Source organism: Siphateles boraxobius, unplaced genomic scaffold (assembly GCF_051911475.1).
Source record: "Siphateles boraxobius isolate OS27281-9 unplaced genomic scaffold, OSU_SipBor_1 46, whole genome shotgun sequence".
Classification (NCBI taxonomy): domain Eukaryota; kingdom Metazoa; phylum Chordata; class Actinopteri; order Cypriniformes; family Leuciscidae; genus Siphateles; species Siphateles boraxobius.
This window is the reverse complement of record NW_027509097.1, coordinates 11,772,611-11,795,874: the sequence shown is the minus strand read 5'-3', so window position 1 is coordinate 11,795,874 and position 23,264 is coordinate 11,772,611. Positions and strand designations below refer to the sequence as shown.

The 23,264-nt window shown below is 39.4% G+C and overlaps 1 protein-coding gene across 2 annotated transcripts in view; it reads right to left on the bottom strand.

The window, feature by feature from the left end:
• Positions 1 to 228: 228 nt before the first annotated feature.
• opn4b (opsin 4b) overlaps positions 229 to 23,264 on the bottom strand; it is a 41,464-nt gene continuing 18,428 nt past the window's right edge. For both annotated transcript variants that reach the window (XM_077200783.1, XM_077200782.1), the window contains exons 4-11: positions 15,201 to 15,404; positions 14,920 to 15,091; positions 14,496 to 14,660; positions 13,250 to 13,357; positions 6,186 to 6,372; positions 5,055 to 5,267; positions 2,956 to 3,021; positions 229 to 1,109 (exon numbers count right to left, since the gene is read on the bottom strand). In XM_077200783.1, the coding sequence (XP_077056898.1) occupies positions 924 to 1,109; positions 2,956 to 3,021; positions 5,055 to 5,267; positions 6,186 to 6,372; positions 13,250 to 13,357; positions 14,496 to 14,660; positions 14,920 to 15,091; positions 15,201 to 15,404 (1,301 nt within the window). In that variant the 3' untranslated portion in view covers positions 229 to 923. The remainder of the gene's footprint in view (positions 1,110 to 2,955; positions 3,022 to 5,054; positions 5,268 to 6,185; positions 6,373 to 13,249; positions 13,358 to 14,495; positions 14,661 to 14,919; positions 15,092 to 15,200; positions 15,405 to 23,264) is intronic.

Here is a 23,264-nt window from a genome sequence, read left to right as displayed (position 1 = left end):
AGATTTTTACGTTTTTAGCGTTTGGGCATTTAATTGTGCATGCGCAATTCCTAGTGAACTTTGGATGATGGCAAAGTTAATCTGTTTGAAGTCTTGATAAATGTAATCTTTATCAAATCGGAAAATTGTTACACATTTTCATACTGTACATTATAATTCTGTGATGCCTAAATTCACTTGTATCATTTAAAACTTTTTATTTTTTTAAATAACGTAGACAAAATAGCATAGAATGTAAGTATTGGCCATTTATCATTTTTCAGCCATTACAATGGAAATATTTTTACATTTATACATGAAATTACACACTTCACCTTTAAAGAAACATCAAAATATCCACTTTTACATATGTAGGCAGGGCTCTACATTTCATAGTGAGACAAAAATCTCTGGCTGGGTAAAAACTAGGCGTTTGAATCTTCAAGTCACAGATCATGTGTTGTTTTTGATCTTGTGCAGGCACTGGGAACCGTTTATTCCAATGGCCTAAAGCACAACCTTCAATGGATGAAGCATCTCACTAAAGGGATGGATGTATCTGAATACATATTCAGAGCAGTGTCAATCCACAAGTGAATCACTGTTTGCTGCTTTTCAGAACTGTCGAATTCTTCCCTGAGAGGAGAGGATCATCTCCACACCACTGAAAGAAGCCTGAAAGGGTGTCCTGACGCTACTTTCCTATAGAAATACAGACCTTGTTCACCTTGTAGGCTGTGTTCACCCATTTTCCACTTCGAAACAGGCAAAAGTATACAACAATAACAGCACTGCCAAATTTCAGACGTCAGTTGTAACAGCATGCAGGTTCAATTTTGAGCCCTGTGTAAAGGAGACAAAATGGTGGAAGGAACAAGTCAGATGACCAAGAGTTTGTTGAGATTGTGTCCTTAAGTATAAGTCAGTGGTAGTGTAGCCCGTATTCAGTCAATGCCAGCAGTGTCCACAGTGACAGAGGCTTCCTTCACCGAAGCACCTGGGAGCTGTCTGGAGGAGCCACTGGTGTGCCCTACTGAGAGGAGGGCTGGACTGGACTCTGACGTAACAATGATGGAAGGGATCCGAACCAACAGTGTTTTCTCATCAACTTTGTCTGAGACCATATTTGGCTAAATGTGAGACAGAGAAAAGACAGTGAGTGAGGAAATAAATAAATAAAATTTTAAATAACTAATATGTATATAATTATTTGGCAGAAAAGACAAACTACCGCTACAGTTTTTATTTTACTATGAAAAAAATGCAGAGAAAATCAAAAAGCTTACGGGGCAAAGCATACATTGACTACAACAATCAGTTATTAATATGTTGTTGTCTCTCTCTGGTTTTTGTATGTGTTAATAATTTTTTAGTGTGACAACCTGTCCAAAAATTATGTCCGCACAATTTGACGTTTCATTGCATTCTATTGACTTCAAGCATATGCTACATGCTTTGCTTACAAAATCATAAAAATTTTGTTTTAATAATATTTGAATAAGGGATATATATATATATATATATATATATATAGGAAGTAGTAAGTCATCAATACTTTTCGGCAACTGTTTTTTCTAACACTATATGTATTTGGTCATACTACTATTTTTCCGTACTGTTTTTCGCATACTATATAGTGGGGAAGTGTTCGATTTCAGACAGAGCACAAGACTTCAGATGCGTGTGTCAGATAAGAGAGACATCAAAACTGTATAGTGTTGGGTGTAATCCAGGACCAGGGTTGGGAACCACTGTTCTATATGAATGTTTTTTAAAAAGTAATTTATTCCTGTGACGGTAAAGCTGCATTTATACCAGCCATTACTCCAGTTTTCAGTGTCATATGATCTAAATTTACATGTATACAAAAGCTGTCTATATATAAATAATTTTCATTATAAATGCCAACGTACAAAAATGAATTCTAATGAGATGGGCTGGGAGTGTATAAGCAGGTATAGGACTGTTGCAGTGGGATCAATGAAAACTCCCACAGTGCACTGAAAACAAATGTTGTTAAGTTGCCACAGTCATGTTGATGCTCAGCAACATGGGGTTTTCAGCTTGATCTGCTTGAGAACTTTCTGGACTATGTGTTTGCATTCACTGACAAGTTTTCTTCCTGTCATCGCCTGGTTCTGGTCTATTGCTATTAATAATGACACACACGGTTGACTTTGTGACAGTACAGTTCGGCCTCTCTGATCCACACTACTGCATCTGAGCGCAAGACAATTTGTATGCCTAATTTGACCTCATGTGGATTGGTTTCCCTTGTTAAAGTCTAGCACTTGTGCATCTCTTCTCTCTGAAGATCCGTTTTCTCCCTCAGAATGTGACTAACTCAGTGTTATGAAATCCTTTATGCTTATTTTGTTGGACACAAACATCTTCTTCATTAATGCATTGAGATTTGCAAGATTTACACCAAGAGCACAACAAAATAGATGAATATAGCAAAATATACCACTAATGGACCTGCATGGCTGTTATATAAATTTTAGGCCTATTTGGATGGGACTATTGTTCCCTGAGGAGGTAAGATAATATTGTGTTTCACAGATGGATTTTGTCATTTTAATACCATATGAATCGAACACACATCAAAAAAAGATTACAGAGCAAATTACCTATTGTTTCTCAGCATCCTCTGAGAAATCTACTCTAGTACTGATAGAAATATCTGCTTGTGGTGTATTATTATTATCACCACATTTCTCCTTTTGACCTTTGTTGAACAAAGTGTCATTCACTTTAATAAATTCCTTCAATCATATAGAAGTCTATTTCAGTGGGTTATTTGATGCATATGACCTTCTATTAACGCTCACTATTAGAAAACAGACAATGCCATGTTAAGAACTACAGCGATCTCAATCCCATTTGAATTACTACATGAAGTGACTGGAATCCTATGTTAATAATTGTAACTCAAACATCATTTAAAACCTAACCCAGTCCGAAAAGAGCACTTACAGAGGACGAGAGACAACTGGACAGGCTGACCTCAGCCATGGAGATCTCCTCTTTGTCGCCTGCCGTCTGAAAGAGGGAGAGGGGAGATACGAATGAAATTGACGATTATGAGGGGTTGCCATAGTTCCATAGTTCAGCACTTCTCTTTCTCATTCTTAAAGTTCAGATAATTAATCACTGATTAAGTTCGCACAGTGTTTAAATGGACTGTGACCAGTCAAATAAAAAGGTGGAAGGGCAGAGCAGAAGGTGCCACCCAGTGGACACACTGATGCTGTTCATCTTGATGACATGGGATGAGCTTCTGTTTATGGGGATTATCTCTCTAAAACCAGCAGATTAGGGCAGGAGAATTAAAGCAGGCTTAATCTCAATGTAATTGACCCTCATTCAAGCCTGCACTTTAAAGAAACGTCATTCGCACTGATCCAACACCGTACATCTTTCACATGCTCTACTGGCTCAAGACATGTGTGCATTAACATTATATTAACAAAAGGAGCCTTTTGGAGCAGAATCAATTTGATTAGGGTTCTGTTCATTTAAAAAATGGTAAAGTGTTAGCAGATCTTTTATTAGAATCAAGTGTCTGTGACTGGAAACTAGAAACAATGTTATTACATTGTATATCCTTTTGACTGATGATAGGCAGAAAAGCAGGATTTGTTTGAGTCCATTAACATGAGAGAGTTGACTGGTATTATTTTATATTGTACAATCCCTTCAGTGAAGTAGATCAATGGTGTCGCCATCCAAAAAAAGGTCACAGTTCGAAAAAATTATAAATGAAAAATTATAAAATGCCACAAACCATATGATTAGAGTTTAAATTAATATAAAATAAAAAATATAATAAAACCAATAAATATGTAAAATGCTTCCTAAAAAAATTAAACGCCATATAAATGCAATCTAGTAGTTGGACAAAACTATATATATTTAATACTAATACTACTACTAATAATAATAAACAAACAAGAATGTGGTGCAAATTTAATTTTTATAAAAACTAATACTGGCAAAAAGCATAATACGTTTCTTTAAATATATATTTTTTTCATATAACAACCAATCAGTCATATTTGAGTTTCACAGTTAGTTGTATGCTGTTGATTTGATCTACTAAAAGAACTGATCCAGAGTCATTCATGCATGATTCTTTCTGGAACTGGACTACACTGGTTGCACTGTATGTTTCTGATTCACTAAAAATAACTGGCTTGTAGGAGTCGTTTGTACTACAAATTGGACTACAGTAGTTGAGCTGTACATTTCTGATTCACCATTCATTTGTTCTGCAAGTCATTAATTTAGGAATTGGACTAGACTGACTGACTGTTTGTACACTAGTTGATTCTTATTGTATATAATAATGGCACCTTTTTAATAAGAGTCAATCATTTGAGAATCAGGTTACACTGCTTGCACTGTATTTTTCTGATTCACAAAAAAGAAGCGTCTCAAAAGAGTAATTTCTTTGGGAAACAGACTACAATGGTCACGCTGAATGTTCCGTGCTGAAGATTCAGAAGTGACGCCACTGAATAAGCAGTGCATGAAACTCTGTCAGGGTACAGAGCTTTCGATAATAAGTGTTATTTATGATAAGGTTCCCTCATGATTTATCATTCAAATGAAAAAGAAAATGTATCATTATTGAGCAGTACCAGGAGACTGAAATAAAAAACCCATCTTTATCTGCAGAGGAAGTATAACTGTGTGTAGATTTTAGAAAGTGATAGCTCCGCACTGATATATCTAAGAAAAAAGCCAGTGAAAGAAGTACAAATCTCTCATTCAAACTTTATGTACAGCCAAATGAAATAACAGAACAGCATCATTAGCACATGCAACCATGCACACTTTTGAGGACTCTTATAATTTGTCACCGAACAACGCTGGCTGAAACCAGGGCAGAGAACTTCAAGATATGAAGGATGGAATTGAATTTCCAAATGAATTTTAAATCTGATGGAGTCGTTTCCTGTCTAAAGATGAATGTGGGCTTCCTAATTTCATAAATGAAGTAACGCTGAGTGAGCTGAGAAGCTTCTGATTAATGAGGTGAGATATGACACTTATTGAAGACTCTTACTTACACTGATGTATGTACTGGTCCGGTTCAAGCTCAGCTCAGTTAGACTCTGAGCTGAGGTTCTGTCGAATATACCAGAGTCTCTGCTCTTGACCTTCAGGCTCAGAGAACTAGTGTGCTTGATATCTGACAAATCTTTCCGGATGTCAGATGAGACCTGACGACTAGCAGGCCGTGAACTCACGCTGGAGAGATCTGCATCTGTGTCCGTCCAGCCCTGTCCATACACAACAAACACTCAATGCTGATCCAATAAGGAGAGTTGGACGATTTAAGCTTAAATAAAAATAAAATAAAAATAATGTGATCATTTGAATGAGGAAGGCCAGAAACATACTTTACACAATGGCATGCATAAGAGAATGTTTGGCCAACATGTTACATGAGGGATAGTTGATCCAAAAATGAAAATTCTGTCATAATTTACGCACCCTAATGTTGTTCCAAACTTCTATAGATTTCTTTCTTCTGCAGAACACAAAAGAGAAGATATTCTGAAGAATTTTGGTAACCAAACAGTGTCAGTTCGCATTTACTTTCATTGTATTTTTTTATTTCTTTTTTTGTCCATACAATGGAAGTCAATGGGAACCGAAACTGTTTGGTTAGCAACATCCTTCAAAATATCTTAGTTTGGTAAAAAAAAAATGATCTTTTTTTAGATCATACAGGATTGGAATGAGGGTGAGCAATTGATTAAAGAATTTTCACTTTGGCGTAGACTATCCTTTTAAGGCAATTCAGTTCACTTGGTGACGTCCCTATTACAATGTGTACTTCAGAAATTAACCAAAAAAGTATCAACAAAAGTGATCAAAAACGCCCCAGATATTTCAAATATCCTATTAAGTTCCAGGTTGACAAATTGATATAATTTATTAAATTGAATTGTCACATAAATTGACCACATGCTGTTTGTTATACTGTGTGATCAAAAATATGCCATCAAAAAAGGTATATCCTTGAGAATAATTTCCTGGGGGCAAATATCTCTCCTTAACCACTTTGTTATTCTTCTAATTATTTACCTATAGAGGCTAAGTCTCGCAAATTCACAGAAAATTTCTTACTTCCACGTGCAAAAAAGGATGATTCTTGTATATAGTTTGTTTCTGGCCTAAAGGTGTTTTCTTACCGACTCGCTGTCAGACACTGAGGACAAACGTGCTTTCCCGGCACGGTGAATGTTGCTGCTGGTCTCAGAGGACTGGCTAGTCAAAGTGGAGCGTCGTGTGGACATGAAGCTACTGCTCATAAACCGGTCTCTACGAGGTACACACAGCAGCACTCCCAGACATGGTATGTACTTTGCAATGGCAGACCTGAAGGGGGGGGGGGGGGGAGAGAGAGAGAGAGAGAGAGAGAGAGAGAGAGAGAGAGAGAGAGAGAGAGAGAGAGAGAGAGAGGGAGAGAGAGGGGTGATTTGTGAAAAAGGGTGGGAAAATGAAAAGAGGAAATGTCAAACTGCAATTCGCATTGACTTTCCATAGCTGTCAATGAAATAATAGTGACCTTTAAAAAAAAATCCTCTAAGGTTCATTGGGGCGAGGGAATTTTGTGTTTGTTGTGTCTTATGTCAAAACCAGACTTAAAGGGATAGTTCACCCAAAAATAAGAATTATGTCACTATTTACTCACCCTCATGTTGTTCCAACCCCGTAAGACCTTCGTTCATCTTCGGAACACGAATTAAGATATTTTTGATTAAATCTGAGAGCTGGATCACTCCTCCATAGGCTTCTTAAGGGATTGAAACTTCCCGGCCTCGAAAAGTTATTAAAGACATCGTTAAAATAGTGCAAGTGACTACAGTGGCTCAATCTTAAGTTCATCAAGCGACGAGAATACTTTTTGTGCGCAAAAAAAACAAAAATAACGACTTTATTTCAACTATTCATTTCCTTCTCTGTGAGCCTCGAGTCAGTTCACGTAGTGTAATAGCGTAGTGCTTCTGTGTTGTACGTCACACGCATCACACACATTACCAGCGTCGGCCAATAGACCTTTTTCACAATAACCGGAAATACGTAATCGTTGTGGAAGCGGAGTTCCTGTCAAGCATAAACACATCAGAAAAACAGACAATGAATCGGAAAATCTACACAACTTCGCTAACGGATTTGCCAAATATTACATTTGCCAACGTTACACGGCTCGTGGAGGAAAACTTTGTCACCAAAAATGAATACAAAATAAAATAATAAAGGGTACAAGTTTTCACAAATCGAATGTATCGTCCTGTGGAATCATTCATTCACATACAGCATACGAAGATGTCAACTAATAAAGATCTTCATCGCTGGCAAAAATATGATGCATTTGCAGATTTGACTTCACTAGACTGTAGGTCCACGCCACTTCATCCAACGCTCTTGATGTTCTTAAATCTTCCTGTCACTCCGAGTCGAGTGTGAATTGAAAGCGCTTCAGAGGATTCAGTGCATGCAGGAAACTGTAAAGATCATTCAAACTGATTCGCGAACCGACTTAGACAGATCTGCCAACTTGTTTGATGAAGTCTTTGAACAGAATCGACTCAAAAGAGTGATTCATTTGTGAATTGAGTATCGCTCATGCCCATAAAAAAGATACAGCGCGCTTGGAATAAACTACGCATTACAACATGTATTGCATTAAAAATTAAATAACGGGAGGAACGTCGCCCAACGTAACGAAGTAAAAGTACAGTTTTTTTTCATTAGAAATGTACTAGAGTTAAAGTAAAAGTACCCACATTTAAATCTACTCTTAAAAGTAAAATTTCTCAACAAAAAAAAAAATACTCAAGTAAATGTAACAGTTGACAAAGTAAACCCACCTCTGCAAATCATTAGCGTGTCTACTTAGACATAATGTATGTATATTATAGAGGATATATACTGAAGCATTATAGTCTGCTTTTAATGAAGCATTATGGTATCAATTTGTTCTGTCTATGGTTGTCCAAGTAAACATCTTGTGTGTAGCGACAATAATGTTAAGTGCTCCCCTTTTTAATCGTAAAGTTTGGTCCTTCATCCCACCGGATAGCCTGAATCCATTTCCGTCTAACTTTACTATCAACAGGGAGGGAATGAAACGACAGATATGGCTGCTTTTGTGAATAACTACAACCAAAGATATCCATAGTTAGCCTTTATTGTGGATATCTATGGCTACAACAGTCCGGTATGCTAATGACTCTTGCACGTTGCTAGCGCCATTTGTTTACCTATTGCCCTGACCGGGGAGGAAGAAGATTTTTCCACGACGATTGCTTATTTCCGGTCACAAATGCGGAAGTGGTGAGAAAGGTCTATAGTGAGCCTACGTGTGACGTACAACACAGAAGCACTATGCTATTACACTATGTGAACTCACTCGAGGCCCACAGAGAAGGAAATGAATAGTCGAAATAAAGTCGTTATTTTTGTTTTTTTTGCGCACAAAAAGTATTCTCATTGCTTGATAAACTTAAGATTGAGCCACTGTAGTCACGTGGACTATTTTAATAATGTATTTAATAACTTTTCTGGGCTGGCAAGTGATCCAGCAGATTTAATCAAAAATATCTTAATTGAACCACCTTCATTAAAATGTCATTGTAGCTACCACTGTTGAGGTCAAGAAAAGTATACATGACTTGAAACTACCTACAGATTTGAAAATTCCATTGGCTAATTACAGGGCCTAACGTTAACCCAACTGATGGAAATAAATAATAACTGAACTTGTAACAGTTTTGTTGCAAAGCACAATATTATGGTGCAATTAGATCTCGTGTTTATTGACTTAAAACCTAATTATTGTTGTATAAGCATAACAAGCATCATAGCAAAAAACTTGGCGTCCACCACAGAAGTCAAGACCCACATAATCGTTTTGTATTACTTATTTTTATTAGCCATTTCACACAATTCAGAAAAAAAGATTGCAGGAACTATAGGCCTGTATTTATAATATTATGAATGAAATGTGCATTATTTTGGAAGAAAGTCGAGGTGGTGTGACTGACTTTAGCCCACTAATTCCATTAGAGTATTGCTGATACAGTGCTCCTGCTACGCGCTGCCGCGCCGCCTCTGCTTGCAGTGTGTGAATGCTCTAATCTGTTAACATGGGCGCCGAAAAAAATACGCACTGTTAACGCATGCAGTGTGAAACCGGCGTCACACACGGCACCCTCTCCGCAAGCAGGGGCGCCAATTTGTCAATTCCCCACACAGTGAAATGATAGATAATAGAAAACCGCTTCGCGGCGCAGACGATTTTTTAATTTTTTTTAACTGCTCGTGCCGCCCCCCATGTGACAAGAAAAAATGCCGCCCCAGGTGACTGCCCGGTTCGCCCGTTTCTAAAACCACCACTGAGGGTGAGTAAATACTGACAGAATTTTATTTTTGGGTGAACTATCCCTTTAACAGTTCAGATCAATTCTTTATAAGAATCTCATATTGAGGCAATAGGAATGGGCAAATGATGACCTCATCATTTAGTTGCTTCATCATGAGGCATTAATCTTGTGCAGCTCACCGCAGATCTGTTATGAGCAACACATGGCCCAATGCATCCAGAGCAGATCAATCTGAAGTAAATCTGACTTTTAAAGGTCAGAATCTACCTCTGTCGTCTCAAGGTATTTGTGCTAGCACTCTGTACACAAACCCGCTGATCAATTTGGGTCTGCCCGGCCATGAAGCAGGCAGCGTGCATGTTTGTGGAACAATGTTTAATTTCACTGGACACTGGTCTCTTTGCACGGGAAACTGAATCGGTGTGCTTCAGTGCCTCAATATGCTGTCAAGGTCTTTACATTTTTGTGCACATCTATTTTACAATATTTAACAGGCACTTATCTAACAATAAAATGCAAAAAATATATTTTTTAAAAAGAAATAATATTTCCATCCAGTAAGGATGTGTTAAATTGATCAAAAGTGTCCGACATTTGGTATGTTACAACAGGGGTTCTCAAACATTTTGGAGCCAGGGACCCCTTACGGGGGAAAAATATTTCCAAGGACCCCCTCATATTTATAACAGTGACTGAGCCCAAAGTTAATGTGGGAGCGCTTAATGAAATGTTTTGACACAAATAGTCTTCACCCAGGGTCGTATGCAGGGTTTTCTAAATAGTGTACTGAGGTGCCAAAAGTGATCTTGCTAGTGGGTCCAGATACCACCCCCCCCCCCCCCCCCCGCCCCCACCCCCCCCCCCCCCCCCGAGGAATTTTAGATTTTCTTGATCTACACATGCATTTTAAGGTGTTTTTAAGGCCAAAAAATGGGATAACTATAGCTTTAAAAGCATGTCAGTGGGCAGTGGAATACATTTTTTGTCAAGTAGATGACAGTTTAAATTTTACAATGAATGATCCACATACAAAATGGAAATGCAGAATGTATAAGATTATTGTTCACATCACATCAAAACACAATCACATATTCCAAACAGGAATGGCCTTAAATGAGAAATGTTTCAAGGATTATTTTGCAAAGATGTTAAATTCCAATATTTGAACACATTCGAGGTACACAAATAGTAGGCCTATAGTACAGTAATAATGGCAAATTATGTTTAATAGGTGCTTGTGTTGTTAAATTGAGCTTATATCCACTGTAATTAGCTAAAAAAAAATAATGTTAATTTCATCCTGGACACAGTATGCTTCTCTTGACCTGTAGCTGGGAGAGCGGGGAACAAAGTAATGCTTTTTGACTTTCTCAGTTTGTGTAAATTCACTTGGGGTTCAGAGTATTTATTTTTTCCCACATTAATTTCACACGTGTCTAGATCTTGTTTAGCCTACATCTTATCTCACACTTTATGACCGAATAACTGAAGCGTCATGCGGAAATGCGCATTTTGACATTGACGAGCGCTGGTAGTCTGCTGAAACCGCTCAGATGAGAAGGTCAGTTTATCATCGCGATGTTTAATATCCTTGCAGCGCCAAATCAGAGTTTATATTAGGCAATTATTTCAAAACTTTCATTATATAATAGGCTACACATTAAAAAAATTACAGAGGTCCAGACCTGCACGTATCAGCATCTTCACATGTGGAGAAATGAGATTGGATCAACAGCAAGTCGACGGTATAATGATTGACCGTCACTGCCTTCATAGTGCACAACAGACAAATTAAATTAAGCAGAACTTTTTATAAGTTCGGTGAGTATTTTATTTTGATAATGAATAGGTTTTGATGTAAAATTAGCAGTGCTAGAATTGACATAGCCTATTGTGCGCGCACGCGAGACGCCGGCGCGAACACTTGGATTGTTTCCTATGCAGTGGAAACAAAGGAATACTCTTATTTATGGTCATACAGATAAGAGTACATCATTCAAAACGGCAAAATGTCAATTTTTTATTTGTGTGTACATTAAAAATGACTACAAAATGTCATGCCTTTTAAAAATAAAAAAAAACAACAGGATGCCGGTTCTGCCGTCTCTGTCTCCTTCTGGCGCGCGTGCCCAAAAAACGACCAAAACACAGCGAATACTTGACGCACAGGCATAAGAAATATAGATAGATTATCTATCTATAGAAACCTTTAAAAGCATACTTTTTTATTATTTGACATTAAATGCATTAGGCCGATAAGTCACTTTGGAATAAATAGCAAGTTTTCAGATGATAAAGAAAACATGACTTATAGTCATGGAAAAACGGTAGGCTGTTATAAATTATTTCGCGGACCCCCTGGCTATCGTTCACGGACCCCCAGGGGTCCGCGGACCCCACTTTGAGAACCACTGTGTTACAAAATACTTATAAATTTGTAATAAATGCTGCTCTTTTTTAACTTTCTATTCATCAAACAAAAAAACACAAATATTAAGCACCGCAACTGTTTTCAACATTGATGATAATAATATGAAATGTTTCTTGAGCAGTAGATCATGCATATTAGAATGATTTCTAAAGGATCATGTGAGCCTGAACGCTGGAGTAATGATTCTGAAAATTCAGCTTTGCTATAACAGGAATAAATTACATTTTAAAATGTAATTTTTTTTTGTTATTTTGTAATCATATTTACCAATTTTACGTTTTTTGAATGCAGCCTGGTTAAGCATAATGCTTTAAAAAAATCAATGCAAGCTAGATCATTTTCTGCCACTGTAACAGATATATAAATTACACTGTTAAATATGAATCTCATTAAGTAGATTTCACACAAAATTGTTCATTTAAATACCTGATGTAGCTGCCTGATCTAAATGAGTGCTTTCCCCTTTAATTGTTGTGATGTCACAAATCAACATAACTGTCATAGATATTCAGTTCAACCTTGTTTTTTATTAATCTTTGTGGACTTCATGAACTTTGGACTCTTAGCGCTACAATAACCTCCTGTTCTGTTTAATCCTCTTCCCTTTTACATTGTAATCTCACGGGAGAGGTAGGTTTCTTTTGACTTCTTATAATCTCATTTAATATTTCTTGTAATTATTGCTTTTAAATCTATATTTTACTCATGTTTTACTCATCTATATTTAATTCATGTGTATAATGTTATTTTATTTACATGTGTGATTAATTTTGTCATTTTACTCTTTTTGAGTTATATTTTTGTATTCTGCTAAATATGTGAAAATAAGAGCACATGTTGATCAAATAGTGATCAGTGAGCATATTTATTTTATAGAGAATAAGGCAATTCACTCTCAAAGAAGCTGCTTATTTATTATTTGTGTTTTATATCAGACTATGAATAAAAATCCAAGTGAACCGCCGCCTGCTGTCCTGTTTAACTCCACAACGCAGAACTGAAGTGTTTTACAACTGGTGTCGCTGGCCACACATCAGGCGCCACCGGTTACACCACAATACAAAAATGTATTGAAAGAAAAACACTATGCTGTTATTCCACAGTTATTTTGTGCTGCTGTTCACTGTGAAGTTACAGTATATAATCACCATATAATTGTAACAAATTGTTAAAATTGATGTGAATGTGCAGCAACTAGCAGGGACGCCGTTAGAAATTTTGGGACCTATGAAAGAATATGAGGTTTGGCCCCCTACCGCACCCATTCCATTAATAAAATCGATATCTGGGGTCCCCAAAAGTCTGTGGGCCCTTAGAATCGTCCTAACTTAGCGGCGCCACTGGCAACTAGTATCCATGAATATACTGTAAATTCATTTTAATACAGCAGAATAGATAACTATGTAAAAAGGCATAGATCTCAGCATCATCATACCTGTACTTGGGGTGAGTGATGGCATAGATGATTGGGTTGTGAATGGCGGATGCTTTGGCAATCACAGCAGGCACAGAGTTCATGTACGGTGTGAGCATGTCAGCGTATCTGTGGAAAGAGTAAAAAGGGACATAACATTACACATCATTTTACTGCATTACTTTCTTCAAACCTGCATGACATCGCATCACAGCTCCAAACAGATATATTAGATTACAAAGAGGAGGTAAATGAGTAAAACCCTCCAGTCCTTAGGAAATGTAGCAAAAGGTACGTGGTACATGTCATCATTAATCTGTCAAAGGAAGTCTGATGAAAACAAAGCAGAGCATTTTTCCCCCCACAGTCTGAGACACATTTTCTCTGAGGGGTTGATGGAAGAAAGCGGTGATGGAAGACATCATGAGAATAAAGGAATATAAGAGTCTTTTATATTATATTATATGATATTATATTATTATAAAGATTATGAACCCCTTTGATCTAATATTTATCCCCTGGGATTTTAAGTTAATATTTTAATAATTTTACAACATATTTGCTTGCTTATGGTTCTCTAATGTTAACATGCAGGTAAATAAATAAAATATTTAGTCTTTTACTAAATGTTTATGAACACCTGCAGTTCCCTCACAAACCACTCATGAACCGCCAGCTTGAGAAAACCTGATATTATAACAACAAAATTTCAAGACCAGGAATGGACTGAAACTGAGGACTTCAATACATGAGAGCTAAAGGAGCTGATGAGTTAATTAACAAGACACACTTGAACCGAATACAAAAATCGAAAAGAAACCAAAGAAACAAACAGGAAGGGAACAGAGGAGAACTGAACTAATTAACAGACTAGAAGATTAACAAGAATCAGACATGGACCGAAAAGAAAAACAGATCCAAAACAAGCTAGAAGTGTGACAAAAAATATTATATTTGTTGCACAGGTATCAAGTAGCTTGCTAGCTCTTTGGCTACACATAACTACCTTGAAAAAATATCTGCATCTCACATGGAACACACTATATTATATGATGATTCAGATAAATGGATAATTGTATTATTCTATCTCTGCTCTTATAATATAACTTACTTCTGCCTTGAAAGTCTAGACAGTGTAAAGAAATAACTGAAATCTCTAATGGTGAATATCATGTGTTAGCAGAGTGACAACTGAAGTGTGTGCTAACAATCAAAAAGGATGTAGTAAAAGCAATGGATTTTGGGTGTAAGACATTTTGATTCTCACCCAGCAAAAGCAGTTAGAGCTACACAGGAGTATGGAGACCAAGAGATGACATACAGCAGGATCACTATAAGTGCTATCTTTGCCATCTTCCATTCATTTTTCATTCGGTGGATCTTCTTGATAGAGTCTCTGAGTCCTCCTTCTCCATTGATTTTTCCCACAGCTCTGTTATTTCCATCGTACAGAGATGTAAACAAACAGATAGATTCAGTACAGACAGGAAGAGATGGAACATGCATCAAAGCGTACAAACAGATTTGATCATCTTTGTCTTTTGTAAAGAACACCGTAACACAGCACTAATCTAAAATTGATCTTTTTTTGATAAATAATACAATTGCCCTTTACAAAACAAACCTGTATTTCCTCTTTCTGGTTCAGACCTGTGGTCAAACACGCTCATTGAAATGGTAAAAGTGCTTACCTGTTGGTATCACGGATAGCCCTGAAGATGAAGAAGTAGCAATAAATGATGACGAAGAGGGGGATGAAGAATACAAATGTAAAGAGCAGCATTGTGTAGGCGCGTACTGAAGGACTGAAGGTCATGTAGTCCCACGAACAGGATGTTAGCAAACCTTCAGGAACATACGCACCTGTGAATATAAAACACATTTTTTTCTTATATAAAATTTTAAAATGAAATGCCTCTCTTGTCTCCTTAGACAAAATGCCCCTGGCAAGTGAGTGTTTGTAAGCACTTACTCCATCCAAAGAATGGGGGCAGGCTCCAGCCCATAGAGTACACCCAAGCAGCGAAGAGTATCAACAGGGCTCGTTTGCGTGACATAACGCCAATCGAGGCCAAAGGACGAGTGATCACGAAGTATCGATCTATCGCAATAACCATGAGCGTGATCATTGAGCAGATTCCAAACAGAGCGCCGCAGAATGCATATAACTCACAGCCTGTGGAGAAAAAGAAACATTATTGCATTTCATAATGCATTGAATATGTGAGCCAGCACTGCATTATTAAAGCAAGTCCTTCACATTGTTTATTCCATACTGTATGAGTTATAAATCATACTACAGGCCATAAAGAGTACATTTAGATCAACCACCTCACTCATGCTCCAGAAAATGGCCAACTATTTTTTTCCCCTATCAACTCAGAAATACCTGTTAATTCATTCAAGCTTTACATGCTGGCAACAGTGGATACGCAATTATTATAATAATAATGAAAAACCTTGTAACCCTGTGAATCTATAATTGCTTGGAAATGTCACTAATGTGAACAGGATTTCACTGTACAGATTGGAACCTGGAACCTGTCATTGAAAAGCATGTTTATTGGCTACTAATTTAAATATTGCTGGGAACTCATCTTTTATAGTTACAGGTCTGGTGGTAGCAGAGAAGAAACAGGATCTATATGCAGCCGTCTTTATTAATCAGAAACTCAAACTAACAAGATACTTGGAATTCTAAAACACGGAACAGACAGACTACTAGACAGGATTAACAAGTACTAACAGGAGACAGGATTACTAAGTACTAACAAAATCAGTAAACATGGATACAACCAGGTAGGGGACGGAGGAAGACTGAACTAACAGGTAGAAGATTAACTAGGAAATAAACTGAGATTGACATAGAAAACTCAGACAGGAACTGAACAGACAAACAGGTAAAAAACAAACTCTAAACATGAACAAATAAACTCAAATCCTGACAATTATAGCCCTGCCTACTGTTTTATAGTTCTTAAATATTGTGTATAATATAAGAGCAGTGCAGTGTAGCTAGAGCTAATGTATAAACATATGATCTTCCTTAAAAAGGTTATATTTTTGCTATTAATGGCTGGTTGACTGAACATTAATTATAATTAAATTGGTTGCACTCATTATAGCACTCATTATAAAAAAAATACTGGACCACAGAATGACGATTAACCAAACAGAATCTGAGAGCATTTTTAGAAAAAAATTACAATCCATTTTTAAGTATTGCAGAGCAATGATTTTCTGCTTAAAAAACTACAATAACACCTTGGATAAAATGTTAAAAATGAAACAATATAAACAATGTATGATTGTAGGTGGTTGTAAGATTCTCAGTTATTATAAACAAGTTTGATGTCTAAAGGAGATAAACAATGTCAAATTCTGACCTAGTAAGCTTTTTAAGGTCCGCAAAGGGGTCTAACTCATATGATGATTGTGAATGGATGTTTCATAGTTTTCTGTAAGTGGGTCCAGATATCACATTTCTCGACACCATCTTATAATGCTGCCCTATACAGCACTGTGCGGGTGTTTTAATGAACATCATTCAGAAGAAGCATGGCAGATCTCTCACAGATACCTCAAGTTGAAGAAAGACCTTGAATCAAGAGCTCATTCCACTTCATCAATCATACAGCAGCTACTTCACTTCAAAGAACACACTTTAAGTGCTTAAAAGGTTTGGAATTTAAACAAGACCATCAGTGATCAAGGGATCCGGATGACCTGACGTTTTATCCGTGCCATTATTTGAAAGCCTAGCAATACAGCATCACATAAATTCCACATATATTACAGTTTTTCTGAAATGCTAAAACACTAAACCCCATTCTCTGAACCAAACTCTCTATAGCCTAAATCAATTGGTCGTATAAATCAATCTTTCTGTAAACATTAAACTAGTCCAGGTAGTTCAAACACTGTTTGCAAATCTCATGCACTCTTTTTGCCAAACTCTAAACACATTTTCACTCACTAAAACACATTTCGCACTGTTAGATATGCACACTGTTATGTTTCAAAATGCTAAATACAAGAGGCAAAAGTTAAACACAACTACAACACTGTTGTCATCATTTACACACAACGACACAAAATTGTAACATTCTAATAATGTGATCAAACCAACTGTAGTGTACATCATACCTGTACAAGTCAGTTCAGAGTCCCAAAATTGACTCAAAATGTTGCACTGAATGTTGACACCAATAATGGATGGAAACAATATAAGAGGGAGAGAAGGAAGAAGATGAGTAAGAGTTGGTGAACAAGGAGAAAGAGGATGATGATGAGGAAGAGCAGGTGTGGAGAATGTTGTCAAGGCTGGATCTGGCTTTAGGATTTTTCCCTTTGCCTGCAAAGATGATATTGTCTGTGATGTGGACAAAGTTCCCAGGCCGGACCCGACATGAAGACGTGATACTGAAACAGAATCAATCCCTCTCACTGAACTTAATTCTGCAGTTGCAAAACTCTTCTGAGTGACTGTAACATGCTTTTCATTTAGAGTTTTTTACTGTAACTTTTTTGGCTTTTGCAGTTGGGTCACTGTATTTTCACAGTATGCAACTGCAAGTATACAGACATTCAATACTATACAATATTCAGTACAATACTATACTTGCAGTGCATACATTATACAATTTATTCACCTTTTGTTGTCATTACTATAATTTTTTACATAATTGCAAAATTTGTTTACTTTGTTACAATATAGCAACTTTTTTCTGTAACTGCATGCTTTGGATTCTGTGTTCTCCATTTTTTGATGTAGTGTCTAATGAATGATCTGTAGTATCTAAAATATTGACTCGCTGTGTGTAGGAACTAAAAGCATTGTTTGATTTTGAGCACAGATAAAATGGTTTTAAGGCAATTGTTTGATTTTGCCAGAAGAGTCAGAGGTTCTCTGAATGTGGTTTGAAAATTTGGTTTTGTGTTTACTGTAAGGTTTTGAGAAAGTGAGTGATGGTTTCAAGAAATGTGTTTTAGCAATTCAGAAAAACTGTAATATTAAATATTGAAAATATTTAATATGAGCTTTATATAATATGAGCTTTATATAATGAGAGATCAAACTGACCCAAAATAGCACAATATGCAAATTCTCTCTAGATTTTAGGACTACAAACTGAACAAATGTTGAAATAAACTTTTAAACAATACGAAACACTAATACTGTCAACATAGTTTGGAGACATTGTCTATAGTGTTACAGTTTCATGCTAACAAGCATCGGTCAATACTGAAGCCACTTTTTCAAAACTCTTCATACAGTCTGTATTTCCAAGATGAATCTTGGCCAAACAGTTAATCTCACCTCCAAAACTCACTCACACAAGCAAAACACTTCATATATGTCTCAAAATTAACTCGTTCCACCATAACACTGGCAACAATTCTCATTCAGAAAACATGCATTTCATTCATAACACACTGACCTAAAAAACACAAACAACAGGGAACACATTAATGATGAACTTTTGAATGTTTGTTTTTCACATAAATATTAATTATATAAGAATAAGATCTTTTCGTTTTACTGACTGTATACAGCATAAAGAATTAATGAGAAATGCAGCTATTTGTTTTTTCTATATCTTTACATATAGTAATATACATGCAAAAAAAGACGCTGAAACAACAACAAAATCCTGAAAAAAAACCCAAAGTTTTGAAAATGTGGCTTCAGTATTAAACAATGCTTATTACAGTTTTTCTCAATTGCTAAAACACTAAACCCTATTGTCTGAACCAAATGCTCAGTTGCCTGAACCCACTGATTGAATCAATCACTCTTTTGGCAAAACTATAAGCACTTTTCACTTGTTTAGACACAACTTGCCAACACATTTTCATTGTGATGCACCCGTGCTGCATAATGGTGAGCACAGGTGACAAAAGTCAAACACAATTAAAGCAAAGGTGTCACCGCTTGAACACAACAACTCAAAATTGATCAAACTTGTGGCTAATGATGTGAGGGACATATACAGTAAGCCAGTTCAGAGAGCACTGGTTTGTGAGGCCCTACAATGGACAGAAATCTGAGAGGAAGAGTTCGTGTGAGAGGAGGTCGAGGTGGTCAGCGAAGACAAAGAACAGTAATATCTGATGAAATCAGAGCTACTGTGATTGACCATGTTCTTGTCCATGGTATGAGCATGGGGGAGGCTGGACAAAGAGTACAACCAAACATCAGTAGACTCACTGTGTCCACCATAATCTGAAGATTTAGAGAAGAGAACGTCTCAGGTTACGACTGTAACCTATGTTCCCTGAGAACAGGGAACGAGACAATACGTCAACGACGCTATGGGGAACGCCTCAGGCGTGACAGGTGTCTGAAATCACTATCAAATCACGTCAATCATATTGACCGGCGACAGCCCGTGAATCATTAGCGTGAATGATTAACGTGTGACCTGGAAGTATAAAGGGGCGCCTTGCAAACATGACAAATCACCTTATCGTCTGAAGGGACTGTACGGTAGGCAAGCCCCGCGGCATGGCAGGGAGACGTATTGTCTCGTTCCCTGTTCTCAGGGAACATAGGTTACAGTCGTAACCTGAGACGTTCCCTTTCGAAGGGAACTCAACAATACGTCAACGACGCTATGGGGAACGATATACCAACGCCGCCATGCTAAGGGGAGTGCATGCCAAGTGGCAGTGACAACTGTCAGAACCAGCAACTCCAAATGAAACGCTAGAACCACTCACCCTCAGGTCACACTGGGCTGTCAGTGACAGCATTCCCTACGGTCATAGCCCAAGCTACAGCCTCACAGAAAAACCTTCATAAACATGGTTAAATGAAAGGTCTACCTGGGCCGGCTCAGGGCCTGGAACCTCAGCTTCCAATTAGAAGGGGTCCCTTCTAGGGAATGTGGCTAGGGAACCCAAGAGAACCCCAGCCAGTCACTATTCAGGGGAACGTACTCACCCCGAAATGCCACCAGGACGGCCTGACCTGGCGCCAGTACCTAGACACTTAGTCTGGCCAAATCCTGTCTGTCTGAAGACAGAGCCTCTGGACAAATGCCTTAAGTAAGGCATCCAACCCGAGGGACTGCGAAGCTGGCAGTGAACCACTCGGCCCGGATCTCAGAGACGGGATATCCCGGAGAGTATGACTCAGCATAGTGCTTTCCGACCCTTGCTAGCGAGGGGAGTTTCTCTACTCGATCCACGGATCAACCCAGTGTCTGTGTTTCAAAACACTGAGGAGGCCTGTGAAGGCCTAAGGGCTGATCTAACTGGGAGGCCTCACTAGAGGCCTACGACCGTCTGACCAGACTCAGGAAGCCGTATGCTCATAGAGACCCTCGTGAGGGGAGCACAAGGTCTGCCTGGTAGGCAAACCAGGCTGTAGGCAGAAAAGGTTCCGGGAGGGAACCTTTAGCAGAGAATGAACACTTTAGCGAGCCAGGGCGCAAGCTCGCCTTCAGCAGCTGCCTATTAAGGCTAGCTGAAACTGATAGCAAGAGACCACTAGCTTCTTAAACCCAGCACCACTAGGGAGCGTTACAGGGAGGCCCGGAGAGGCCTACTACCTGATCCTTTAGGGAGGCACGTGAGGCCTACTACCTGATAACCACAGTACGTGGGAACTCACCTTCAGGGAGGCCCGGTGAGGCCTGCTACCCTACGACCACAGTATATGGGGAGCTCACCTTCAGGGAGGCCTGGAGAGGCCTACTACCTGGTAACCACAAACTGTGGGAACTCACCACAGTATGTGGGAACTCCTCCTTCAGAGAGGCCCGGTGAGGCCTGCTACCTTACAACCACAGTATGTGGGGAGCTCACCTTCAGGGAGGCCTGGTGAGGCATACTACCTGGTCACCACTATCTGTGGGAACTCACTGGTAGCTTTGAGCCCTGAGTCCGGGTGAAAGTATAAGGTGGCCTGCTAAGGCCAGCCAGCTGGGGACTCGCCTATCAGGGAGGCCTGGTCGGGCCTACTAGCTAATAGCAAGTCATATTCTGCCATAAAGTACGCTGTTGGAAACCATACTACACAGCATAATTCACTAATGGGCTTCCAGTAGCGCTATAAGGTATGTCCCACAATGTTGGGACTCACCTCCGAGGAGGCCTGTTTAAGGCCTACTACCCATCAGTGAGTCAACTGCCCGAACCACCAAGGCCAACCACGTAAAGTGAGCTGGCCTACAGTGCCCTCTGGGGGGCTGTCCAATCAAGGAGGCCTGCTGAGGCCTACTACCTAATGGCGCAGCCTTCGTTGGCAGAAAAAAACTGTTTACACAGCGCCTACAGCATCCTGGTGCCTAATCACATTGCCCATGGCAGTGTACTCCGCAAGAAAGCTAGCACCCTTAAAACAAGGGGAGTACAACATACGCCACTCTGCCTCAACGGAGGCCCCAGTTAGTCAGGGGCCTACCATCTATGCATGGGCGTCAGCTCAAGGCAATGCTCTGGCTTCAGGGGAGCGTACTTCGACCAAAGAAGAAGTGAAGCTTACTTCATACTCGACCCGAGCCATAGTGGTGTGAGGTGGGATAAAACAGAACTGGGAGTGAAGTGCTCAGACCTACCCTGTATCACAGGGGAATACTCACACCTCACCCTGAGGTTACCAGGGTGCGGGCCTGCCAGCGGCTCTAGGGGTGACAGAAATGTATCTGTGCCCAACCTAGGGGAGTGGGGCTTGAATGAAAGCCAACCACCTACAACCTAGCGCTCGAGCAGTAGCTCAGCGAGGTGAGTGAAGCCTAAACTGGCGGCCTAAATCCATAGGCCAGTTCTGCATGGCAGGGTCGGGCAGGAAACCCAGTCTTCTTCGTGAAGCGAAAGACGGCCTAACCCTGCTCAATAAAGACATATATACCACGGAGGCCTGTTTGAGGCCTACCATGTCCTTACAAACCATCCTCAGCACCACGCTGCATTACTCTAGTCACCCCAGAATGCAGAGAAGGGGGCGGGCCTTGGCCTAACGACTCCCACGGGAGGAGGCTGTTTATACAGGGATGCTAGAAACCAACATTCACACAGTGAAGGGTCAGAGGAAGAAATGCTAAAATTTTTAGCAGAGCGCCTCTAATATCCCTGGCACAGCCTAGGCCAGCTACAGAGGCGGCCCTGGTGAGGGCCAGCCTGCAAGCATAGATCTATCTGAGGGCTCGGAGGAGCCACAGCCTTACTAAAGAATATAGTCTGTATTATTCCATACAAAGGGCTGCAGAATCGCTCAGCCTAATGAAAACCCAAACAGAGCTCAAGGGGCGACATACTCAGGAAGAAGTCAAAACGGACCTGTGGGCCGGACATAAGATCTATCTGAAGCTCTAGCGTCAGTCAACACTCTAAGTAAAACAATTTAAAGAGAGAGACCAACCACTCTACCCTGAGGTGGCTAGCAGCCCGAAGGCTAACACAGTTACCGTTCTGGCCACCCAACGGGGAACTTCAGGGCCCTGATAATCCAATAAAGTTCTCTTACCTTATTACCTTGACATGACCCCATGACTCTATACAGGGAACGAGGTCTGTAAAGAGAGATATGTTATTTTTTAATCACAAAAAGTACTCTTTGAAAAGACCAGCAGCTCACCTGCGGCGTGCAAAGTGAAGACTCGCCAGATAGTTCTTTACAAACCTGGGATCCGCCACTTTACATGCCTGAAAGGGGCGTTTCCACTAACCAAGCCTAGGTGGGCCATCAGAACATAGTTCTCATCATAGGCCCATCCCCAGGCCTGATGTTACGAACGCCTGGGGGTCAGAAGAGAGAGGGCAGATTTCGTGACCCTCCGGGGAGGTTATCCATTACCAACGCTGTGTGCGTTTGTGCTGGATAACCTCCCTCAAATCTCTTCTGTTGCGGGAGTCACGCCTTCTCTGCGACCTGCTCCTCAAGGGAGGGGGCGCACGAGAGGCGACACTGGCTCGCTGACCCTGCCTACGGTCCTCAGACCGTGAAGGGCCAGGCTCTCCCGCTTGCCGGGGTACGGACGCGGATCTCAGCGGTATACAAGTTTTAAACGCTGCTGAGCGCGCCTTCGCC